Source organism: Triticum dicoccoides, chromosome 3A (genome assembly GCF_002162155.2).
Source record: "Triticum dicoccoides isolate Atlit2015 ecotype Zavitan chromosome 3A, WEW_v2.0, whole genome shotgun sequence".
Classification (NCBI taxonomy): domain Eukaryota; kingdom Viridiplantae; phylum Streptophyta; class Magnoliopsida; order Poales; family Poaceae; genus Triticum; species Triticum dicoccoides.
The window spans coordinates 760,821,064-760,842,184 of NC_041384.1; the positions used below are offsets into that span (position 1 = coordinate 760,821,064).

The window sequence follows — 21,121 nt, forward strand, 5'->3', positions numbered from 1 at the left end:
GAAATTTCAAAAAGCAAAACCACCCGATCTGCGACAGGTTTAGAAAATTCAGCGAGTGGAATCTTTTTATTCCAGAAGAAAGGATGGTTGCAGGTAAAAATTAAAATAAAAAATCTCAAAAAAGGGACATTTGAAAAAGATTGGTGAAAGTGGATTTTTTTTATATTCCAGAAGAATGGATGGTTGCAGGAACTGTTTTTAAAAAAAATCTCGAAAGAAGGGAAATTTCAAAAAGCAAAACCACCCGATCTGCGACAGGTTTAGAAAATTCAGCGAGTGGAATCTTTTTATTCCAGAAGAAAGGATGGTTGCAGGTAAAAATTAAAATAAAAAATCTCAAAAAAGGGACATTTGAAAAAGATTGGTGAAAGTGGATTTTTTTTATATTCCAGAAGAATGGATGTTCGCAGGTGTTTTTTTAAAAAAATCTCGAAAGAAGGGAATCTTCAAAAAGTTTTTGGGGCGAGAGAGGCTCGAACTCTCGACCTCAGGATCACTCGCATCTAATTTAGATGTGAGACCTACGCGCTAGCCAACTGCGCCACCGCCCCGTTGTGTTTTTCTTCTCATCACACCGATAAGATTCTATTCATCTTCATTCACAGCCTCAGTTTTACGTATGCAACTTCCAGAGATTCCAAATGGTGTGTGTACATTTCTTCAAAGCTGATGCAGTAACAGCAGGCTCATATTGTTCATTTCATAGCCAACACAATGATAAAACTATCAAGCAATCAGTTCAAGATTCCAACGACCCCACTGTTCTCAAGAAGAGAAAAGAAAAGAGACAAAATATGGAGCCTACTTCTCAAGGATCCATCATTCCATCAAACTGTACTTTGGGGGCACAAATGGACCACCATCTGATCCAGCCCTTGCACTTCTTTTATGCATGTTCATGTGACAGCAAACCGATCTATCTGATATGAAAATAGATAATGGCAGGTTGTAATAAGATATTATCTATACCCCTATATAGTGTATGAATAAGTTCAAATGCTAGCCATTGATTTTATAGGTATCCAACGGTTGAGAATTGGCAAATCCCAGCGTCCCTAACCGTTGGATCAACTTTTATGTTGATCTGGATCTAGCCGCGTGGCAGTTCCGGTACTATCTCCCACGGTCTCGGGTGTTCGAGAACCATCGTGGATTGGTGGAGCAGAGCTTGCGTCGACCTGACGGCCACTATTGGATCTGACTATAAGCCATGGCCGGCGCCGGCTCCGCACCGGGAGGAACGCCGGTGTAAGTGTAACGCCTAGCTGCTCGCCCTCTTCCTCGCATCAGATGGCTGCCTAGCTCACACTACTCCGTGCGCAGTCGCCGACGTTTTCCCTCGCTGCTTTTGCTGGTCTCCCGCTGGCCGCCGCGTACTGGCTGCCATAAAATCCTACGCATTCGTAAGTCTCCGAGGCAGAGTATTGTAGGAACATAGTTGGTGGTATTATCGTTGTTCACCCCGGTTTCTGTTGCTGCTCGCGCAGGTGCTACAGAGACATCACACCGGGATCATCTGATGACAGATTATGGAGGGTTAATTACCTGTAGCAGTACTAGAAACCCAGAACTACCATGAGATGAGAAACATCGGGATGACTCCTAGCAAAAGAAAGAAGATCCTATACGAAAATCCATCTCTGCACCCGCGCTAACAAAAAAATTCAAAACAAATACTAGAAACATTCCAAAAAAAAATTGTGTCGTAGACAATTTGTTGCGTGAGACCCGTTCCAAATTTCAAGTCATTTGGATATATGAGCAGCTCTCAGCAAAAAAAAATTGGGGGCCTGTAAAAATATTTACTGTTCATGTACTGTTTTGATCCAATTTGTCTTTTTTGCTTAAAAATGCTCAGATGTCCAAATGACTTGAAATTTGGAGCGGGTCTCACACACCAAATTTTCTACCACACGAAAAAATTAGAATTTTTTGAATTTGTTTTGAATTTTTTTATGATTTTTTTCTAACCGGATGCAGATGAGCCTGGGCACCGAAACACCCTACTCGATCCTATAGTCAAATAGGTTGTGAATGGTCAAATAGTGTAAAAATGGCGCCTTCTTAATAATCACCGAGTAGCCCCTTCAGTTCAAGGCCGAATTTTGTCACTAATTTCGGCCCATAGACCAATATAGCGCATTAAAAAAATTAAATACATGCACGGGTGATCAACATAAGTAATTTAAACTGAAAAAGTAATGTCAAACAGCTTATTCCATCGTCAAATGAAATAAAGAAAGAAATTAGGGGTGCCCCATTTGCACCATATAACATTAACTTGACTCAATAATAACCCAACAAATAAATAAAATTAACTCAATCACGTGCAAAAAAAATACAAAAGAATCTGGATTAGAAACTTGAGCCATTTCTTTAATATTTCAAATGACAACAATTGTTTCTATTTTAAACATAAATTATACTTTCCCCCCAAGAAAAACACAAGTTGCACTCACCTAATTAGTTATCGGTTAACCTTACGCTATTATCCGGCTTTATTGTGGACTAACGTGCAAAGCACGTGTAATTTACTAGTTCATACTAGAATCCAAGTATGGGTGTATGTATCGATATTCTCATCACACCTCGAATAATCCAGGTAAGCATTAAGCATCATCATTAGTATAATGTTCACCTTGAAGCAAGTTGCTGGTACTGAATGATATTTCTTTTTTACATCCTTAGCAAAGATGATTTGATTGTATGGCAGATTTTAGGAACTACATCATGCATCTGGTAACTAGTAATCATCTGCAGTCTATATTCGGGCCTTATCCATGAAAAGAAAGGAATTGTAAACCTCGGAGTACCAAGACTTGATCCCAAACATTGATCTTAATGGTTTTTAATTATACAAAATGCAAACGAAGTCTAAAACATGAAACGTGGCATTGGTGTAATTATATCATCCCTAGAGGGTACTATAAAATTTGAGAAGGTTTCACAAACATTGTCATGTAAACTAAATCAAATTTGCTTTTTTTTAGAGGGAAAGTCCAGGTTTTAAGGCCACAGATTTATGTGGCTCCAATATCCCACCTCCCAACTCATCTGCTTTGTCGCCGACGTGCCATTGCCAATCGCCTCCTCCCCTCCCCCACCTCCCAACTCTCCTTCCCTCTACAGCCTGCCCGCCCCTCACAAGATGCATTGGAGATGAAATTCATAGCACCATGTGACCTGCAAAACTCAAAATAGTTTACTCGAATAAAAAAACTAAGTAATTGGGGTATGTGAACAGAAAAAGGCATTCGGCGACGAAATTCGAGATCTGGTCATCCCACCTTCAGGTGAGATGTTGCCGTCCACTATCACCACAGGGGGTCGGCAAAGGGATGGGGTGGCATGGTTGGCTAAGGAGGTGGACCGTGGAGACGACAAGGCCCTTCAGAGAGCGCCCGAGGTGGGGCGGATGCGCGGTGCACCTTCGCTATGCAGGGAGGTGCATGAGGCGCTGTTGCTAGGTGGTACATGCCGAAGGGAGGCACCACGGAGGGGCAGTGGGTATCAGAGAGAAGCGTGTTGGGGCAAGGAGGGAGGTGATGGTGTGCCGCGATGAAGGCGATGGAGGAGGTAGGGGAAGGGATCGTGTGAGGTGGTTCCAGAGCAGGAAGGGGCATGTTTTTTCTGGGGCGTGTGGTGCATGGTGCTAAAATATGGTTGGTGCTGAACGTGGGAGCAATACGAAATGTTGGATTCGAGTATGTGTATGGTGCAAATGTTTGGAATCTCCACCCTTCGTGCTTTTATAGGGGTAATAGATGCCACATGGCATATGTGTAGAATGCATTCACTTTGCAAAGATGGAAAAGCTTTGTTGAGTTTTACACTCGGAAAACATTGTGCACACAAACAAAAATAGGGCCGCGTCGCCCGTTCATCCCTTTATCCTGGACTAAGTGACGAACTAACGTATCCATGGCTAGTAGAAGCTAAGGGTGATGGCCATGGTGGTGCTCGCGACAAGCGGCCTCCTCTTCCTCTCGGGCAAGATGCCGAGGGGTGACATGTTGGCCATGACAGACATAACGCCTCATGGGCCAGCAAGAGCCTGGAATGGCAGTGATAACCTGCAAGGGAGACAGATGGATGGGCACATGAGCTCGGGGATAGGAGGTCGCCGCGCGTCCATTGACGACGTCTATCTCTGACTATCTCCCTGATCGCCTACTTGGAGAAGAAGAGGAGCATCGAGGACTGGGGAAAAGGAGCTTGGCTCTGAAGACCTGAGTCATGCCTGATGGGAGTGCAGGTGTTCTTGCCAGCTTCAATGTGCAAGGAATTCGTGCAGACCCGACCTGCTACAGGGCAGAAAATTGAAATTCAACGCTAGGAACAGCGAGTGGAATAATTTTGTTCCAGAAAGAATGGTTACAGGAAATATAGGAGCAAAAGAAAAAAATGGGGCGAGAGAGGCTCGAACTCTCGACCTCAGGATCACTCGCATAATTTAGCTATGGGACCTACGCGCTAGCCAACTGCGCCACCGCCCCCTTGTGATATATTCTCAAATCTATCCTTATTGTACCTTTAAGTTTCTTATCTGTGTGGTCATGGAGCCTACTTCATACAGATCAGGTGTGCCCATCAAGCCCTTGCACCTTTTTTTTTTTGTTCAGTTTCACGTCTCAGCAAACTAAAACAGATAGTGGCCGGCAGGCTGCAATAACAAAATATTTGTTCATAACATGATCCATTTGCGGATACATCGATCCCATTTCACCTCGCCACATCAAGAGAAACATTAAGCAACGATACGATACTCACCTTGAAGCGGCAGGGAGCTTCGATTTAGGGTTGTTCTGTCGATTTAGAGGAGGAGCTCGGAATGATTTGGGTTGTGCTTCAACAATCCTTTGTTTTATTGGTCTGGGAACTCCGCTATGCGTGAGATTCTGAACTTCTATAGTTTTATGTTATGTTCAGAGTGCAGTCGTTAATGCTTTGGAGTACTTGGACATCCACCATCAACTTGAGATTGAAGAGGGGGAGAGGTGTGGCTGCTCCCGGGAGTAGGAAATCCAGTCTCGAATTACAATCCACTCAAAACTTCTTTTTCAAATTTCTGTGACTTCCCTATGATGCATCAAACATTACTTGCTGATTCCTACTCCCTCCGTTCCAAATTACTCGTCATGTTTGAACTAAAACCACGACGAAATTTGAACTAAAACCACGACGAGTAATTTGGAACGGAGGGAGTACAAGCTTGTAGGATTAAAGATGTCATGACAATAAAATCATATGAATCAAAGAGGCCTTAATTCAGGCTGTCTCCGTTCGGCAGGAGCAGATAGTATAAATTGTCACACATAGACGTGCAAATACATCAAGCAAGCAAGAGAATGAACCCAATAAGATGCCTGAAGAATAGGTGTACGCCTGGAGAAGGAGATGCCTGAAAATAGCAACTACTAGTACAAAAGTACTGCACGCGCACGTAGCTATCCAACAGGAATTTCCCGGTCATAACAAATCCAGTAGCAAGATACACATGACTATTTGGCTGAAAACAACCTTTGAAGCAAAACTTACAATCACTCATAGAACCAGGTGTAAAGACACTTGGCAGGTTGTGGCATCAGACCTCAGTAAGGCCAAAGAGCAATGCCTTCAGTGAATAGATGTACTCTAGAGTTATGCTGGAACCACTAGCAGAGTAAACAAACAGAGTCCATGGAAAATCTTCAAGTAAGATGAGCTAAACATTCTTTCTGCTATAATTATTCTTGTAAGAAAGAAACACAGTCCAGAAAATTAAGGTGATTCAAGTGCTTGTGCTTCGACTAGGCCCTCATCCCGCCGTCCCTAAACCCACCTGAAAAGTTATGAACAGAGTGAGATAAACAGCTGGGCAAGTGACAAAGTAAGTATTGCGCAAAAAGCCCCATGATCTTTGCAACCATAGTGAAAACACATTTAACAAGCCAAGCTTCTGTATTTATTTCATAAGCATCGACAACAATCTCACTCATTTATGGCCATACATACATCTCAATTGCATTCTCATTCTAACCAAGATAAGATGTCATAGCACAGATGCTTAACAGGCTGGCTCAGTCTTTGTCTACAGTCTAACATATCACACAGAGTTTACAAACAGATGTAGCTCAATTGCACAGGAAGGAGAATGAGCTTTAACCCACCAATAAGAGAAGTAAAATATGGGATATTGATCGCAAATATTGAACGTCACAGTCACCTGCCTTAACGATGTGACAATGATTTGCCGGCGAAGATGAAACCTGATGTGTGCCACTAGAACCTAAGAATTATAATTATAAGGTACAGCTCCTAAAAACACTTGTCAAACTAAAAAATAAAGACACACTCCTACTACGATTTGACACGTCACCTCTCTTATAATATAAGTTCACTTCACAATTTAGTATCAGTTATCTATACAAATAAATCTACAACTTTACGGTTGTCATGAAAATGTAATTCAATCATGTCCAGAGGTTGAAATTGTGCTACAAGATAAATGGGCTACAGTGAAGAAAAACAGAGTAATGCACAGGAGAACAGGGTGAATTCAGATTGCCATAGCTTCTGATGTACCCAACCAATCTTCGCATACTTCATCTTTTTTGTATGGTAATGAAATTATATACAATCTAATAAGAATAAGTTTGGAATCTACAATCTACCAAGACATCCATTTTCAAAATGTAGATTGGAAATTGCCCACAACATACTAATGCAGTTTGGAATCTGCAATCTACCAAGACATCCATTTCCAAAATGTAGATTGGAAGCTAAATACAAGCAACGGAGATTGTTGTGCCACAACGCCCAAGTTAGCACAAACTGAATGTTTCTATTATTTCCACCCGCCGCAACTAAAGGAAATTTCATTTCAGGATAACAAAAGAGCCTTACAATGCAGCAAGGTAAACTTTGTGCAGTATCAGCTGATTGATATCCAAATTCATTTCCAACAATATCGTAACCTCACCTTTGACGCACACACATTCCTTTTTCTTACTTCTTCTTCCCCTTTCCTTGACCGCCCTTCGCCAAAATGGCCCGATGGGGCCTGCGTCTGCGCGTAAAAGCAAACTCCCCAAGCTTATGGCCGACCTTCCCCTCGGTGATCTTGCAACGGACATGAGTCTTGCCGTTGTAAATGAGCACGGAGGAACCGACGAACTCCGGCAGGATGGAAGACCTGCGAGACCAGATCTTCTTGCCGTTGAGATTCTCCCTCTTGTTCTTTATTCTTTGCAGGAAAGCGTCGACGAACGCTCCCTTCCATAGAGGCCTTGAGCTGCACACACACAGGACAGCAAGGCAGGGCATACATTCGATTCAATTTCAATGTTGAGAGGATCAGCTAGTTAGTTATCTGTGCACATACATAGTGAGCTGAGCCTTGTAATGGTGGTTACCTGAAGGCGCGAGTGAGAGGTCCGAAGCCGGAGAGCAGCGGAGATGCGGCGTGCTGGGCCCTGGGCGCCTGACCACGACCAGATCGCGAACGCGGTGGAACAAACCAACAAATCAGATCAACATCGGCGCAGGAACAACCAAGATTTGCATTTGAGCAAGGAGCAAGAGTTGGAGGGGGAGGGGGCACCTGAGAGATAGCCGCGGCCGCGGCGGCAGGGAGGGCGTGGCCGGACCTGGCGAACCTGGAGGCGATGAGAGAAGCAATCGCCATGGCTGCTGGCGGCGGCGGCGGCGGGCGTGGAGACCGGAGAGACGGAGAGGAAGAGGAGGAGCAAACCTTCCTTACCGGAACCACACTGTAAGCGGGCCATGGCCTTTGGCCCAACCCGTCAGATGCAGACCTGGCCAAACGGGCCGGCACGGCACGGCCCAGCACGTGCTAATCGTGCCTGGCCCGGCACGGCCCGCCATGGCACGTTTAATAGCCGTGCCGTGCCGTGCCGGCCCACGGGAGTGGCTCTCTGGCCCAGGCACGGCCTGACTATTAAACAGGCCGGCCCGTGGCACGTTTAGCACGCTAGCCCATCTGATTTTTAGCCTATTGGGCTGTATTTTAGGCTTATTGGGCTGTATTTTAGGCCTTATATATATAAAAAATCTGAAAAGAATTAAACGGGCCGTGTCGTGCCGGCCCGCGTGCCCAGCCTCCAGGCCCAGGCATGGCCCATGGCGTGCCGCGTGCCGGGCCTAGCCCGTTTAGCTCGGGCCGTGTCGTGCCTAGGCCATGTCGTTCCTGCGTGCTACCGGGCCGGCCCAGTTAGCACGGCCCGTTTGACCAGCTATAGTCAGATGAAGATGGACCAGCCCTATTTTCTTGTGTAGAAAAAAAGGAGCTAATCTTTCCGATAAAGCCCCTGGACTTCTCATGAATTACAAAAAGATCCGACCAGCGTGAAAATTTGCCTCCCCCGACTTTTTGGTAATTGCATCAAATTTGAAATTTTACATTTTAGTCCTCGTAGTTAACTTTAATTTTCTATTGGTAAATGCTTTCTAGCGCTTTTAAATATGATTATTTTTGTAGCTTTTATTATGTAAGTAATCCGAAATTGCTTTAATCATGAATTGTTGCTAGTAATCATACTATACGTGTGGAAAGCTGGAACCGGATTATTACTTTGAAATACGCTACCATTATGTACATATATTGCCATGTTATTTACCCGAAGTAAATTTGTATGACTTTATTAACAAAGAATTTGTCGAAGTTAGCATCGATGGGCACAACTATCTCGCCTGGAGATCGGATGTTGAAATCGTACTGAAAGGAAGAGGTTCTGGAAACACTGTCGCCGAAGGTGCAGTCGATTGTGCATTATGTCGTGCCTTGTTGTTTACCGTATCGGTTGCTTATTTCCACTTTTGCTTTTTCCCAATAGCTTTCGGTAATGATACGGAGTGCGGGGATTTGTTCGACTATGATTTGTGGTTTCTATCTTCTTCAAAATGGGATTGCGGGCAAGAACGATCATTACCTTGGAAACCATTACTAGCTTTGCTTGCTAGATGTCCTGATGCTATTGTTTGGTCTCGCTACCTATCACTTGTTTGCAAGCCTTCCATTTGCCACTTATCTACAAACTATGCTGCCAAAGCTCGGTTTTAGAAGGAATTGGGTCAGCCTTATAATAAAGTGTGTGACCACAGTTAGATATCAGATTAAAGTCGATGGAGTTGTAACTCAGCAGTTAGGCCATCTAGTGGACAGCGGCAGGGGGATCCTCTGTCTCCCTATCTATTTGTCATATGCACTGAAGGACTCTCTGCCTTGTTACATGTGACTGAGGAGGAAGGATGGTGTCCGTATTTGCCAAGCGGCACCAAGTGTTTCACATCTATTTTTTGTAGATGATTCGATGATCATGTTAAAGGCGACATAGGAGGATGCCAGTACCTATCGAGGACCGTATCTGATTACATGTGTTAGTGAGGTTATCTGCCCAATCACGGGGGGCCCTGGGATGAGCAGCTTGTTAAGGATATCTTCCAGTCGGATGATGTGCGGTATATTATGTAAATTACCCTACACGAAGGAGTGACTGACTTTGTGGCTTGGCACTTCAACCGCAAAGGAAACCATAATGGTAAGAGTGCTTATAAATTGTACATTTGAATCCAGAAGCAAGAAGAAAGGAATGGGGCTGCCGACAACAGTGTTGTAGCAGCTGGATCTCTGGATAGGTGGGACGACCAATCCTGAAGAAAATATGAAAACTATCGTGCCCACGCAAAATTCAGATGCCCACCTGCTGTGTGAAACATGAATCATTGGCATACTGTACCAACTTGGTGAAGAGAGGCGTCAAGCTTGAGAACACCAAATGCTTCTTTTGTGGGTGAGTGGATGAAGATGGAACACATCTTTTTGTCAAATGCAAAGCCATCAAGGAAGTCTAAAGGGAGATGAATCGCATAGAGGTTCGCCCCCTCGAGGTATTTTTGAAATAACTTGGGCTAGTCCTCAAAAATCGTTGCCCCCCTGCCTAGCAGGCAGCCGTCCACCACGGGGCAACTCAAGGTTTTGGCTCACTGTCCACTTAGCATAGACGGATGGGTCCAAGGATAGAGTGCGTGTGAGCTAGGTAGAGACCCACCAGGAGGCCTTTGTGGACTAGGTTTACATTAGATCGAGGACTTGCTACACGGGACTCCTAGAACGCATCATGTTTACACGTTGATGAAGTTTCTGGGTATGCATGCAACAATCTATGATGGAGGAATTGAAGCACCCCTACAGTGTTAAATCTTTCGAAAGTCGTGTCCGCAGTTATAGACGACTTGGAAATTTATAACATCTGATTGTAGAGAACTTTAACTAATAACTAAACCTTGCCAACTGTGTGTGTACTGTCATTTTCTCTTCTTATGAGTTTGGGATCAAGAAGAGGACACAGTGGGGTTAGGAATGACTCGTAGGTTGGTGTTCAGGATCACTTATGCACCCTCTCCCCCCTTTTGCGTAGAACTTATCTTATCTTGTTCTAGTACTAGTTGCTTTACAAATGCTTAGTGCTTGCTACAACCTCACCACTTAACCATATCTAACCTTTTAAGTATTGTTAGTTATGATACCCTTGGTAATGAGACTTGTTGAATCCAAAAGGCTGGCGCATACTACAACACAACCAGATGCAGGTACAATGTAAAGTGATGCTCTAACGTGAGAGTGATGTACGTTCTATTTGGAGTTCTTCTTCGATGATGATCATTAGGATGGGATCCCGGTTGGCAGCCTGGGATTAGTGGGGTGGATGTTGCTTATTTCTCTTGCCTCTTAGGCATATTTGCTTCTTATCCATACTCGGATTGTGCCTTTTGGATGATGCTTGTAATGTAATGTTGGGTCATGTGACCTTTGATTGGTGATATAGCTATGTATGGCATTTGTATGCCGTATGTTTATTCTTGTATCTCATCTTTTCATGTGTAGTTGTATTTGTTGTGATGTCCACCTTGTTTCTGACATGTGACACCTGCATGTATGGTATTAGTCACATGTTGGGGCAACCAATATGCGCTTCTATCCTTAGCAAGGATTGAAAAATCTTTAATGAGACCAGGATCGCATGTTGGGCATTACACAACAGTAAGGCAAGATGCATCCGGCATAGTCACACACATTGCTTGGGATACCAGTGCATCGCTAAAGTCAGCCATTTACCGTCTATAGCCCTTAAAACAATTCCCATAACATGGGGTATTGCGGTCTAGGGTCAGAGAAGGGCCGAGGGAGGCTTCAGATACCTCCTGGTCCTAGTTGAAAGTTCACCAAGTTGAAAGAGGCAAAGCTGGTCACTAGTCAAGTTGTCGAGCCGGTCATCAAGTTCCTATCGGGTTTCATACATCATTATGGCATGCCCCACGGCATTGGCACAGACAACATGAGGGATTTCACGTCCAAGAAGTTCAAATATTGTTGCGCTTCATGCAATATTACATTAAAATTTGCTTCTGTGGCGCACCTGCAATCCAATGGGCGTATCGAGCAGGCAAATGGATTGGTCCTCGGTGGATTAAAACCGGTGTTGGTCACATCACTGGAGGAAGCCGACGGGAAGTGGATTGACGAGCTTGATTCTGTCTTGTGGAGCCTCACGACTACGCTAAATGACCTACCAACTACACTCCTTTTTTATGATATATGCAGCAAAGCCATCCTTCCCAGCGACATCAAACATGACGCTCCCCGCTTACATCGCTACATGGAGAATGGTGTTGAGTTGGAGTGTCAGGATGACATAGATCCCTTGGAGGAAGCACGGGAGATCGTAGTAGCCAGATTGGATATCTAGCAACATCAACTTCGCTGCTATCAAGCGCACGAGGTATGAGTCTAGGCATTCAACATCGGCGACCTCAGTTTACGGATGATACAGGACACGAAGGGGCTGGACAACCTTTCACCGCCAAGGTACAGACCCTTCATCATGCACAAAGTGCTATAGAATGGAGCATACCAAATCCGATGCGTTGAGACCGTCTTCCTCGAGACGAACCCCTGGAACATTGCCCTGATAAGTTGCTTTTATGCTTAGCTCTTTTCATTTTTAGTTTAGATTATTGTTTAGCTCAATCCATACATTATTGTATGAATTAAATGAAGTTTATCTATCCCCAAGTCGAAGAATCATATATGTTATTGTCCCTTTATTTAATTTTGATCGTGATCAATAATTTACCCTGTCCATCTTGCCTAGTTGTTTGATTATGTTCCTTCAGGCCGCACTCCGGGGCTGTTACAGCCATCATTCAATTTGCGCCGCTAGCCGGCTTAAGTGTTTTCTTCCTTAGTTGTTTGCCAGACTTTTCTGTCATGAGATATTTGACTTGTGTCTTAGCCAAGTTGGGTCACCCTACTCCACCATTTTTCGTTAGTCCACTTGGTCGGAGCACTCTTACGTCGCAGTTGCAGCTCTCTTGATTGGCTACAGATCGAGGAGCTAAAACCACAGACTAGCCGACAAAATACATAAATTTAGAAAACAAAAAATGTTAAGGCACAACAGAAGAACAAATCAATTTTAAGACCAACTTGGTTGGCACCTAATTTATTCAGTAGATTAGAATTGCATGAAACTCGGAATGTCGAGGTAGCAATGTAAAAAACAGTAAGCCTGAATTAAATCAAGTCGCAATCTACCTCGATGGTCTGGGTGTACTACAGGATGGCATCGAAGAGGACCTCTAGCTTCACCTTGTTCCCATTGGCATTCTATAGGGATTCACATCAACAGTGGAGTTGAACTCATGGGTTGGGAAGTGGTCTTTAAGCGTTGCCCATGCTTGCTGGGCTCCTTCCCGAGCAGCTAAGGACTTCCACTCTGTGATCCGGGGAGCAGCTCCTCGCAGACGCATGGTGAGACCAAAGGAGTTGTCCAGGTGACTTCTATGGGCCACAACATCATGAAAATTCCCTTGCCGGCCTTGCAAGTGCCACCAGCTCCCCAACTGCTTCAGCTTATTGTGGTATCCTGGAATTACGCCTTGAATGCATGAAGTTCCCCTTGCTCAGGATCATAAACTCACTGGTAGAACTGATGTGCACTGGCCGAGCTTGGTGGGAGATCTGCAAAATATCTGTGTCGTGTCATATCTGGATTAGCTCTACATAGCCTCGAGAACCAAATATGCATTGAAGGAGATAGGGCTTACCAATTGCTATCTCGCCGGCCTGCCTAATCTCTTTTCGGCACTTTCTCGGTACATGTGGGCCTCCCAGAGGGTGTGTTGCATCAGCTTCACCTCCTTGGCTAGGCTGGTCTTCCCAGCCGTCGGTTGGTCACACTTTTGTCAAGATCCTGCTGCAGCAGGCCGGAAGTACCACGGGCGGCCTGACTCGGCCCTTGTTGTTGCATAACTTGGGCTTTGGTTTTGTTGGCCTCTTCCCGGGCAAATTTGATCTACTGATTGCTAGTGTCGAGCTGGCTTGCAATTGGATGATGCGCTTCGGACAATTTTGAAGTTATCAACATAAGATACACACACACACACACACACACACACACACACACACACACACACACACACGTGGTTGGGGCGCCACCCTGTGGCGCCGTTTGAGAGGAAGTTGTGCGCATGTTTTCATTTAAAAAAATAGAGTCCTCGCCGTCTAAAAATACATCTTAGAAAAAAAAATCCTCACCTTCATCTAAGAAAAAAAAATTAAAAAGAAAATATATATACCACCGCAGCCTACCAGCGAGTGCCACTTTGCATAACCCTCCATTTAAAAAATACGAGAGATCCTCACATTCATCTAAAAAATACATTTAGAAAATATTCTACACCTTCATCTAAAAAAAGTCCAAAAGATTTCTCACCGCAACCAACCAGCTTACGCCACGTGGCATAGCTGGTTGGCCACCCTTCGCGCGTAGCTTAATGGGTTTAATATTATGCACAACTTGAAAAGGGAGAAGTGATGACTTACCGACGGCATCACCAATATTTTTCTCAAGGTTCTGCACCTTGAGTCGGAGTTAGCCAGCATCTTCTTCAGCTTCTCCACCTCTTTGGAGAGGCAGGTATTCTCTAGGGTTGCGTTCTGTACATGGAAAGTTTGAAAACATTAAAGACAGTTAGACAAGCTTTCGAGGGAGATTCGATCCTAACGTCAGCTCTTCAAACAGACATCAATCCCGGGGGCTACTTGATATGTCTCAAACGTATCTATAATTTTTGATTTTTTCATGCCTTGTATATCATTTTGGCCTAGTTTTGGCATTATTTTTTTATCATTTTTATAGACTAACCTATTAATCTAGTGCCCAGTGTCAGTTGTTGTTTTATGCATGTTTTCAGACTTCTAGGGAAGTCAATTTTATGTAGCTCCCTTTTCTCATGTGAAAACAAACTTTTTTATAACATAAATTGTTTGTTATATACTTTCTGTTTCACCTTTTACCTTAGTGCATCTACCATGATTGAAAACCTGTACATGTCTTTTTGCGGGATTCCACCTAATTCTTCAAACAACAATATTTCGTGTTCTTCCACCGTTTAAATTAGAGAAACTCATAAGAAATTCATAGATCCAATGGCAACAACGAAGAACACAAAAGAACTACTGTTTTTTCTCAAAAAAATAAGAACATGTGTTTTTCACATTCAAACGGAAGTTCACGCTTCAATACACCGTTGGATACATTGTTGAGGATGAAAGGAAATGAGGCACTATATATCAAGGTCGCGCTAACCAAAGAAAACACCCAAAAAACAAAATCAAATAGATCCTACTAAGAATATGGTTCATGCTACAAATTGCTATAATTTCATCATACAATGTATATTTATAGCATCAATAAATTTGACTCATCGATGTATCAATTTTATATGAAATCTACCGTATTATTGATTCAAATGTTATAATCTTTGCAATGTGAATGTTACTCAGGATCACAAAATATTGCAGCACCAACGCGCAGGATATTATCTACTCCCTCCGTTCCAAAATAGATGACTCAACTTTGTATTAACTTTAGTACAAAGTTAGGTCATCTATTTTGGAATGGAGGGAGTAGTTACCGTGAAAATCCTTACTTAAAGGACATGTCTTGTAAAAAAGTGGACCAGCAGCACATGATGATATATATGTATGACTTGGAAGATTGCTATAAGTTTTGATGTTATGACTAGAGTGGATTAAACTAGCATCAAATCTTTTTTTAGGGGAAGCATCAAATTGGTTTCGTGCTGTACTTTTGATGTATGGCAGCTACTCCTACGATCCGGAGATTCTTTAGCGGATGATAATATACAAGTTCTCAACCGCTCAAACTAAAACGTGTAAAAGGTTTCGTGGTGTAGTTGGTTATCACGTCAGTCTAACACACTGAAGGTCTCCGGTTCGAAGCCATCAAATTATTTTTTTTTGTTTTTCCATTGTGCACAAAAAAAGAGAAAACAAAAAATATTTAATGGCCCATACAGGTCTCGAACCTGTGACCTTCGCGTTATTAGCACGACGCTCTAACCAGCTGAGCTAATAGGCCTTTTTGTTCTATTATACGTTTTTACCGCTTCTATCATTTATAGTATAGAACGGGTAACTAGTTGGAGCGATCTCCAATACACAGCAACAAATCTTGGTCCTTGCAATATAGATTCGCATTCACTGTCCACGTTTCAACTTTCAAGTATTCGTCACTGTTGGGGCCTTTTTGTCATTGTTTCTTTTATTTGATGGACATGCAAACCATTTTGCCAAAGCCACCTAGTAATAAAGACATATGTGCAAGTGGGCAAGTAATGTCCACCAAAAAAGCCAGACCCATCATGTCGATAGTGCAGCGATCTAAGCACTCAAATCTGTCTCGACTTCTGCATCGAAAGATGGACACGACCAAATTTGGTTCTCAGTTATGAGCGAGGACACTTTCTCATGGAAGAACTATGTTTTCACGGTATCCCTCCCTTCTCTATACCTAGATCGGAATATAGTGTCTGGCGTTCAAGATGACATATGAAACATCGGTCACCACCGGGTTACATGGCCAGTTGGCCACCTCACTTAACTGATCATCATAGCATTGATCTTTGGTCTGCGTCGCTTATATCAATGTACATATACACAAGGATGCACTTGATCGAGAGCTCGGCGTCACTATGTTGGCTACGGCGAGCCGGGTGCTCGGTGCAGTTTGGTCTGGAGGCGGATGGGTGGTGCAGACATGGACAGCTGGTGCTTTAATGGCAGAGGCTAAATATGTGGCATGAGTCTGGCTACTCTTCAATGGCCATGGCGGTGATATGCTGGAAGACATCCACTCTTGCCACTGGCGGCGGGGGTGAGACACTACTCGGGAGGTGGTTGGCTAGGTAGCTCCATGGGACATGTGCTTCTATGGTTCATGGTAATGTGGAGTGCCGGGAGAGGCGTGTGACCTCCATCGGTGGACACCACGGCGGTTCTGGCAGAGTACGGGGGTGCAACTCCTGGAAGATCCCTCTGCAAAGATAGTGCTTGGAACAACGCTTCATGTTTAGGGTGAAAACTTTTGTTCTTACCTTTACTGGTTGGACTCAACAACAACAAAATTGTGGCATTTGCTGTTGAAGGTGTTGTCCCTACCGATATTCTTTCCTTTATTGGTTTGTCTTGGTACCTAGGATGTGAAAATCCTTGTCCTGGATGGACGCGGTGATGGTTGCACGAGAATGTTATTCCTTTTTAAAGGCGTTGCTGCGGAAAAAGTCCGACTTAATCATAGGTTTTTTCTTGATATCTTGTTATGGTTCGGCAATAGTTGTATATGTCTTGTGCTTTGCTTGTTGATGACTTTGGCATCATTGCTTTGCGCCGACTTTAATAAGATATGGTTTAGTCTGAGGATGTTGATGCCAAGAGGTTTAGCGTTCCTTTTATAAAAAGAAAGAAAGATAAAGCATAAGCATAGAGATAAAAAATGCATATTGATCGTATGATGAGAAGAAAATATCAAGAAAATGATGAACACGTAGAAAAACATAAGGGGCAAGGATGAAAAATCATCTTTGCTCGTAGGAGGCATCAGCAAAATGCAGCAATAAAAATATTAGTCCTTACCTAGTTTCTCATTACACATTCCATGCTTGTGAGTATTTGTCTTTGTTGGAATCTTTTTTTTACACTGTTTCTGACTTTATGTGATGTGATGTGTGCGCAAATCATCATGCAACAATAAGTGCATACATAGAAGCATGCGAATAATGGAAGGTGCATACGGCACTCAATGCGCATCTCGATCGAGATCATCATATCGGGTTTACAGTTGTATGCACGAGCCAAAAAGAATCACTCACGGTCACTGTATCATAGGTTGCACACAGCCAAACTCCGCAAGGAAGTCATATATACCTCTGAAAAAGCAAAAGTTTTCATGATATCCCTCCCTTCCCTATATATACCTGGATGGAAAAATAACGGCTGATGTGGAGCACCCAAGACACGAAGTGAAATATTGGAGATATTAATCTCCACTACGTGTAGTCATCATATGTGTACAATTGTGTATGGAAAATAATCAAGCCAAGAACTGTGTAGCCATAGATAGAGCTTTCTACGCGGGCACCCACCCTCTCACCTGTTTGCATTACTTTCATCCGCAATTAACACAAATTGAGTTGATTTGTGATATGTGTTAAAAGCCTAGTGTGTGATCTATTTGTTAACATATTTTCTTATTTGGCCGCACATGGCATGAAAAAACATAAATTTCTACAAGCGTGCATAATACTCAATCAAGTATATTAGGATTTGTTTTGAGTCTTCCAAACCATGACAAATAAAGGAGAAAAAAAATCCAGCGAGGCTAATGAGCCCGAGGTCAGCTAGAATCCTATATACCTAAATAGTTGATCTCTACTATCTCAATTGTCTTAACATGCAAACATGCCACATCATCATCCCACTATTATTTATGTTAACATGCATGAGAAATGATATTTATATTCTCTATCAACATGCGCACATCTCAACTCTCCACACATGCTACCTCTCCTCAATCATAGTAATTATATTTCTCTCAACATGCATGGGAAATAGTACTTATCTCTGTATATATTCACAACTATATAATAATCAAATAAAATGTGTCATATCAATTTTAAATTTCATCAAAAAAGTATTGCAAGGATTCTCCGCAGAACCGCATGGGGAATCATCTAGTTTATCAGTACCAAAGGCTTAATCTATCTAGGAAAAACAATGTCCGGATTCCCAAACAATCATGACGTCTTTGGTTCAAAGGAATCGTACAGAACTCTTGTAGGGTTCTGTTTGTCAGAAATTTTCCTATGTGACTTGTTTGACCCTAGAAACAATCATGACTCAAAAGAAAATTTCCATTGAATTAGACATTGTCGTTCATTTGTTCAATGACAACTTGGTGCTTACACCTAATGCTTAAGAAAATTCTTGTATTTTTCTGTGGTGCAACAAAGCAACATCTATAGATTACATGTTCCTATATTTTTCGATTCTCATAGGATTAAACACACCATGACATCAAATTCCTACGCTAATTTTTCCGGTTTCTTTGCCTTTGAAACCCCATAATCGAAAGAGGCCCAAATTATCCAAATATAGTGGAAGTGTGACAGATACTGAAATACCTATAGAATAGAGATGAAACTGTTTGTAAATTCAGCATGTAACACTTAAACAACAAAAGAGTTTCTAGACCTATTCTATACCAAGAGGTACCAAGACTTGCAGTGACCTCACTGTGAGCGGAAGACACTTTTTGCCTCCCAAAAATCGAAAAGGCCAAGGGTTAACGGCCTATGTGCATAATAGAGTTATTTAATACTTGGTAAGGTTTAGGGACTGATGTCTACTACACAACCTTCTTCTTGTAGACGTTGTTGGGCCTCCAAGTGCAGAGGTTTGTAGGACAGTAGCAAATTTTCCTCAAGTGGATGACCTAAGGTTTATCAATCCATGGGAGGTGTAGGATGAAGATGGTCTCTCTCAAGCAACCCCGCAACCAAATAACAAAGAGTCTCTTGTGTCCCCAACACACCCAATACAATGGTAAATTATATAGGTGCACTAGTTCGGCGAAGAGATGGTGATACAAGTGCAATATGGAAGGTAGATAATGGTTTTTGTGATCTGAAAATATAAAAATAGCAAGGTAACTAATGGTAAGAGTGAGCACAAACGGTATTGCAATGTGTTGAAACAAGGCCTAGGGTTCATACTTTCACTAGTGCAAGTTCTCTCAACAATAATAATATAATTGGATCATATAACTATCCCTCAACATGAAACAAAGAGTCACTCCAAAGTCACTAATAGCGGAGAACAAACAAAGAGATTATGTGTAACGCCCTCGATGCGGCTATATCTCTCACGTGTCGAAGCACGACTTAGAGGCATAACCGCATTGAAAGCAATGTCGCAAGTGAGGTAATCTTCACACAACCCATGTAATACATAAAGGAAAGAGATACATAGTTGGCTTACACTCGCCACTTCACACAATTACATGAATAAAGCATTACATCGTCCAGATACAATCAAGGTATGACTACGGAACCAAAATAAAAGAAGACTACCCCAAAAGCTACACAGATCCCCGATCGACCCCAACTGGGCTGCACTACTGATTGACTAGAACGAAACAACATAAAGGACAAGATCTTCATCGAGCTCCTCCTTCAGCTCGGTTGCGTCACCTGGAATGGCATCATTGGCACCTGCAAGCTGGTTTTGGAAGTATCTGTGAGTCACGGGGACTCAGCAATCTCACACCCTTGCGATCAAGACTATTTAAGCTTATGGGTGTTGGAAATATGCCCTAGAGGCAATAATAAAAGTATTATTATATTATTCATGATAATTGTCTTTTATTCATGCTATAACTGTATTATCCGGAAATCGTAATACACGTGTGAATACTTAGACCACACTATGTCCCTGGTAAGCCTCTAGTTGACCAGCTCGTTGTGATCAACAGATAGTCATGGTTTCCTGACTATGGACATTGGATGTCGTTGATAACGGGATCACATCATTAGGAGAATGATGTGATGGACAAGACCCAATTCTAAGCATAGCATAAAAGATCGTGTAGTTCGTTTTGCTAGAGCTTTGCAAGTGTCAAGTATCTCTTCCTTCGACCATGAGATCGTGTAACTCCCGGATACCGTAAGAGTGCCTTGGGTGTGTCAAACGTCACAACGTAACTGGGTGACTATAAAGGTGCATTACAGGTATCTCCGAAAGTAGCTGTTGGGTTGACACGGATCGAGACTGGGATTTGTCACTCCGTATGACGGAGAGGTATCTCTGGGCCCACTCGGTAATGCATCATCATATTGAGCTCAATGTGACCAAGGTGTTGGACATGGGATCATGCATTACGGTACGAGTAAAGTGACTTGCCGGTAACGAGACTGAACAAGGTATTGGGATACCGACGATCGAGTCTCGGGCAAGTAACGTACCGATTGACAAAGGGAATTGCATACTGGGTTTGATCGAATCCTCGACATAGTGGTTCATCCGATGACAACATCGAGGAGCATGTGGGAGCCATCATGGGTATCCAGATCCCGCTGATGGTTATTGACTGAGAGAGTCTCGGTCATGTCTGCATGTCTCCCGAACCCGTAGGGTCTACACACTTAAGGTTCGGTGACGCTAGGGTTATGAAGATATGTATATGCAGAAACCCGAATGTTGTTCGGAGTCCCGGATGAGATCCCAGACGTCACGAGGAGTTCCGGAATGGTCCGGAGGTAAAGAATTATATATAGGAAGTGCTATTTCGGGCATCGGGACAAGTTTCGGGGTTATCGGTATTGTACCGGGACCACCGGAAGGGTCCCGGGGGTCCACCGGGTGGGGCCACCTGTCCCGGGGGGCCACATGGGCTGTAGGGGGTGCGCCTTGGCCATCATGGGCCAAGGGCACCAGCCCCTATAGGCCCATGCGCCTAGGGTTTCCCCCTAGGAGGAGTCTTAGTGGTGGAAGGCACCCCTAGGTGCCTTGGGGGGGAGGGAAACCTCCCTAGGCCGCCGCCCCCCCTAGTAGATCTCATCTACTAGGACCGGCGCCCCCCCCTTGGCACCCCTATATATAGTGGGGGAGAGGAGGGACTTCATACACCAGCCCCTGGCGCCTCCACCTCCCCCCGTTACATCTCTCCCTCGTAGTCTCGGCGAAGCCCTGCTGTTGTGA

At 43.4% G+C, this 21,121-nt stretch overlaps 1 protein-coding gene and 3 non-coding genes across 4 annotated transcripts; all 4 read right to left on the bottom strand.

The window, feature by feature from the left end:
- Positions 1–458: 458 nt before the first annotated feature.
- TRNAV-CAC lies at positions 459–551 on the bottom strand. Its single transcript is given in 2 exon segments — positions 459–494; positions 514–551. It is a non-coding gene; the product is annotated as a tRNA-Val (tRNA).
- A 3,854-nt stretch (positions 552–4,405) lies between these two features.
- Positions 4,406–4,496, bottom strand: TRNAM-CAU. Its single transcript is given in 2 exon segments — positions 4,406–4,441; positions 4,459–4,496. It is a non-coding gene; the product is annotated as a tRNA-Met (tRNA).
- A 936-nt stretch (positions 4,497–5,432) lies between these two features.
- On the bottom strand, positions 5,433–7,740 carry LOC119270782 (ribosomal protein S19, mitochondrial-like). Its single transcript, XM_037552837.1, has 4 exons — positions 7,583–7,740; positions 7,395–7,462; positions 6,962–7,273; positions 5,433–5,821 (listed from the first exon to the last, which is right to left on the bottom strand). The coding sequence occupies exons 1-3, from the start codon at positions 7,664–7,666 to the stop codon at positions 6,988–6,990; spliced, it is 438 nt and encodes a 145-aa protein (XP_037408734.1). The 5' UTR covers positions 7,667–7,740; the 3' UTR covers positions 5,433–5,821; positions 6,962–6,987.
- A 7,632-nt stretch (positions 7,741–15,372) lies between these two features.
- On the bottom strand, positions 15,373–15,446 carry TRNAI-AAU. The gene has a single exon. It is a non-coding gene; the product is annotated as a tRNA-Ile (tRNA).
- Between the last annotated feature and the right edge of the window lie 5,675 nt (positions 15,447–21,121).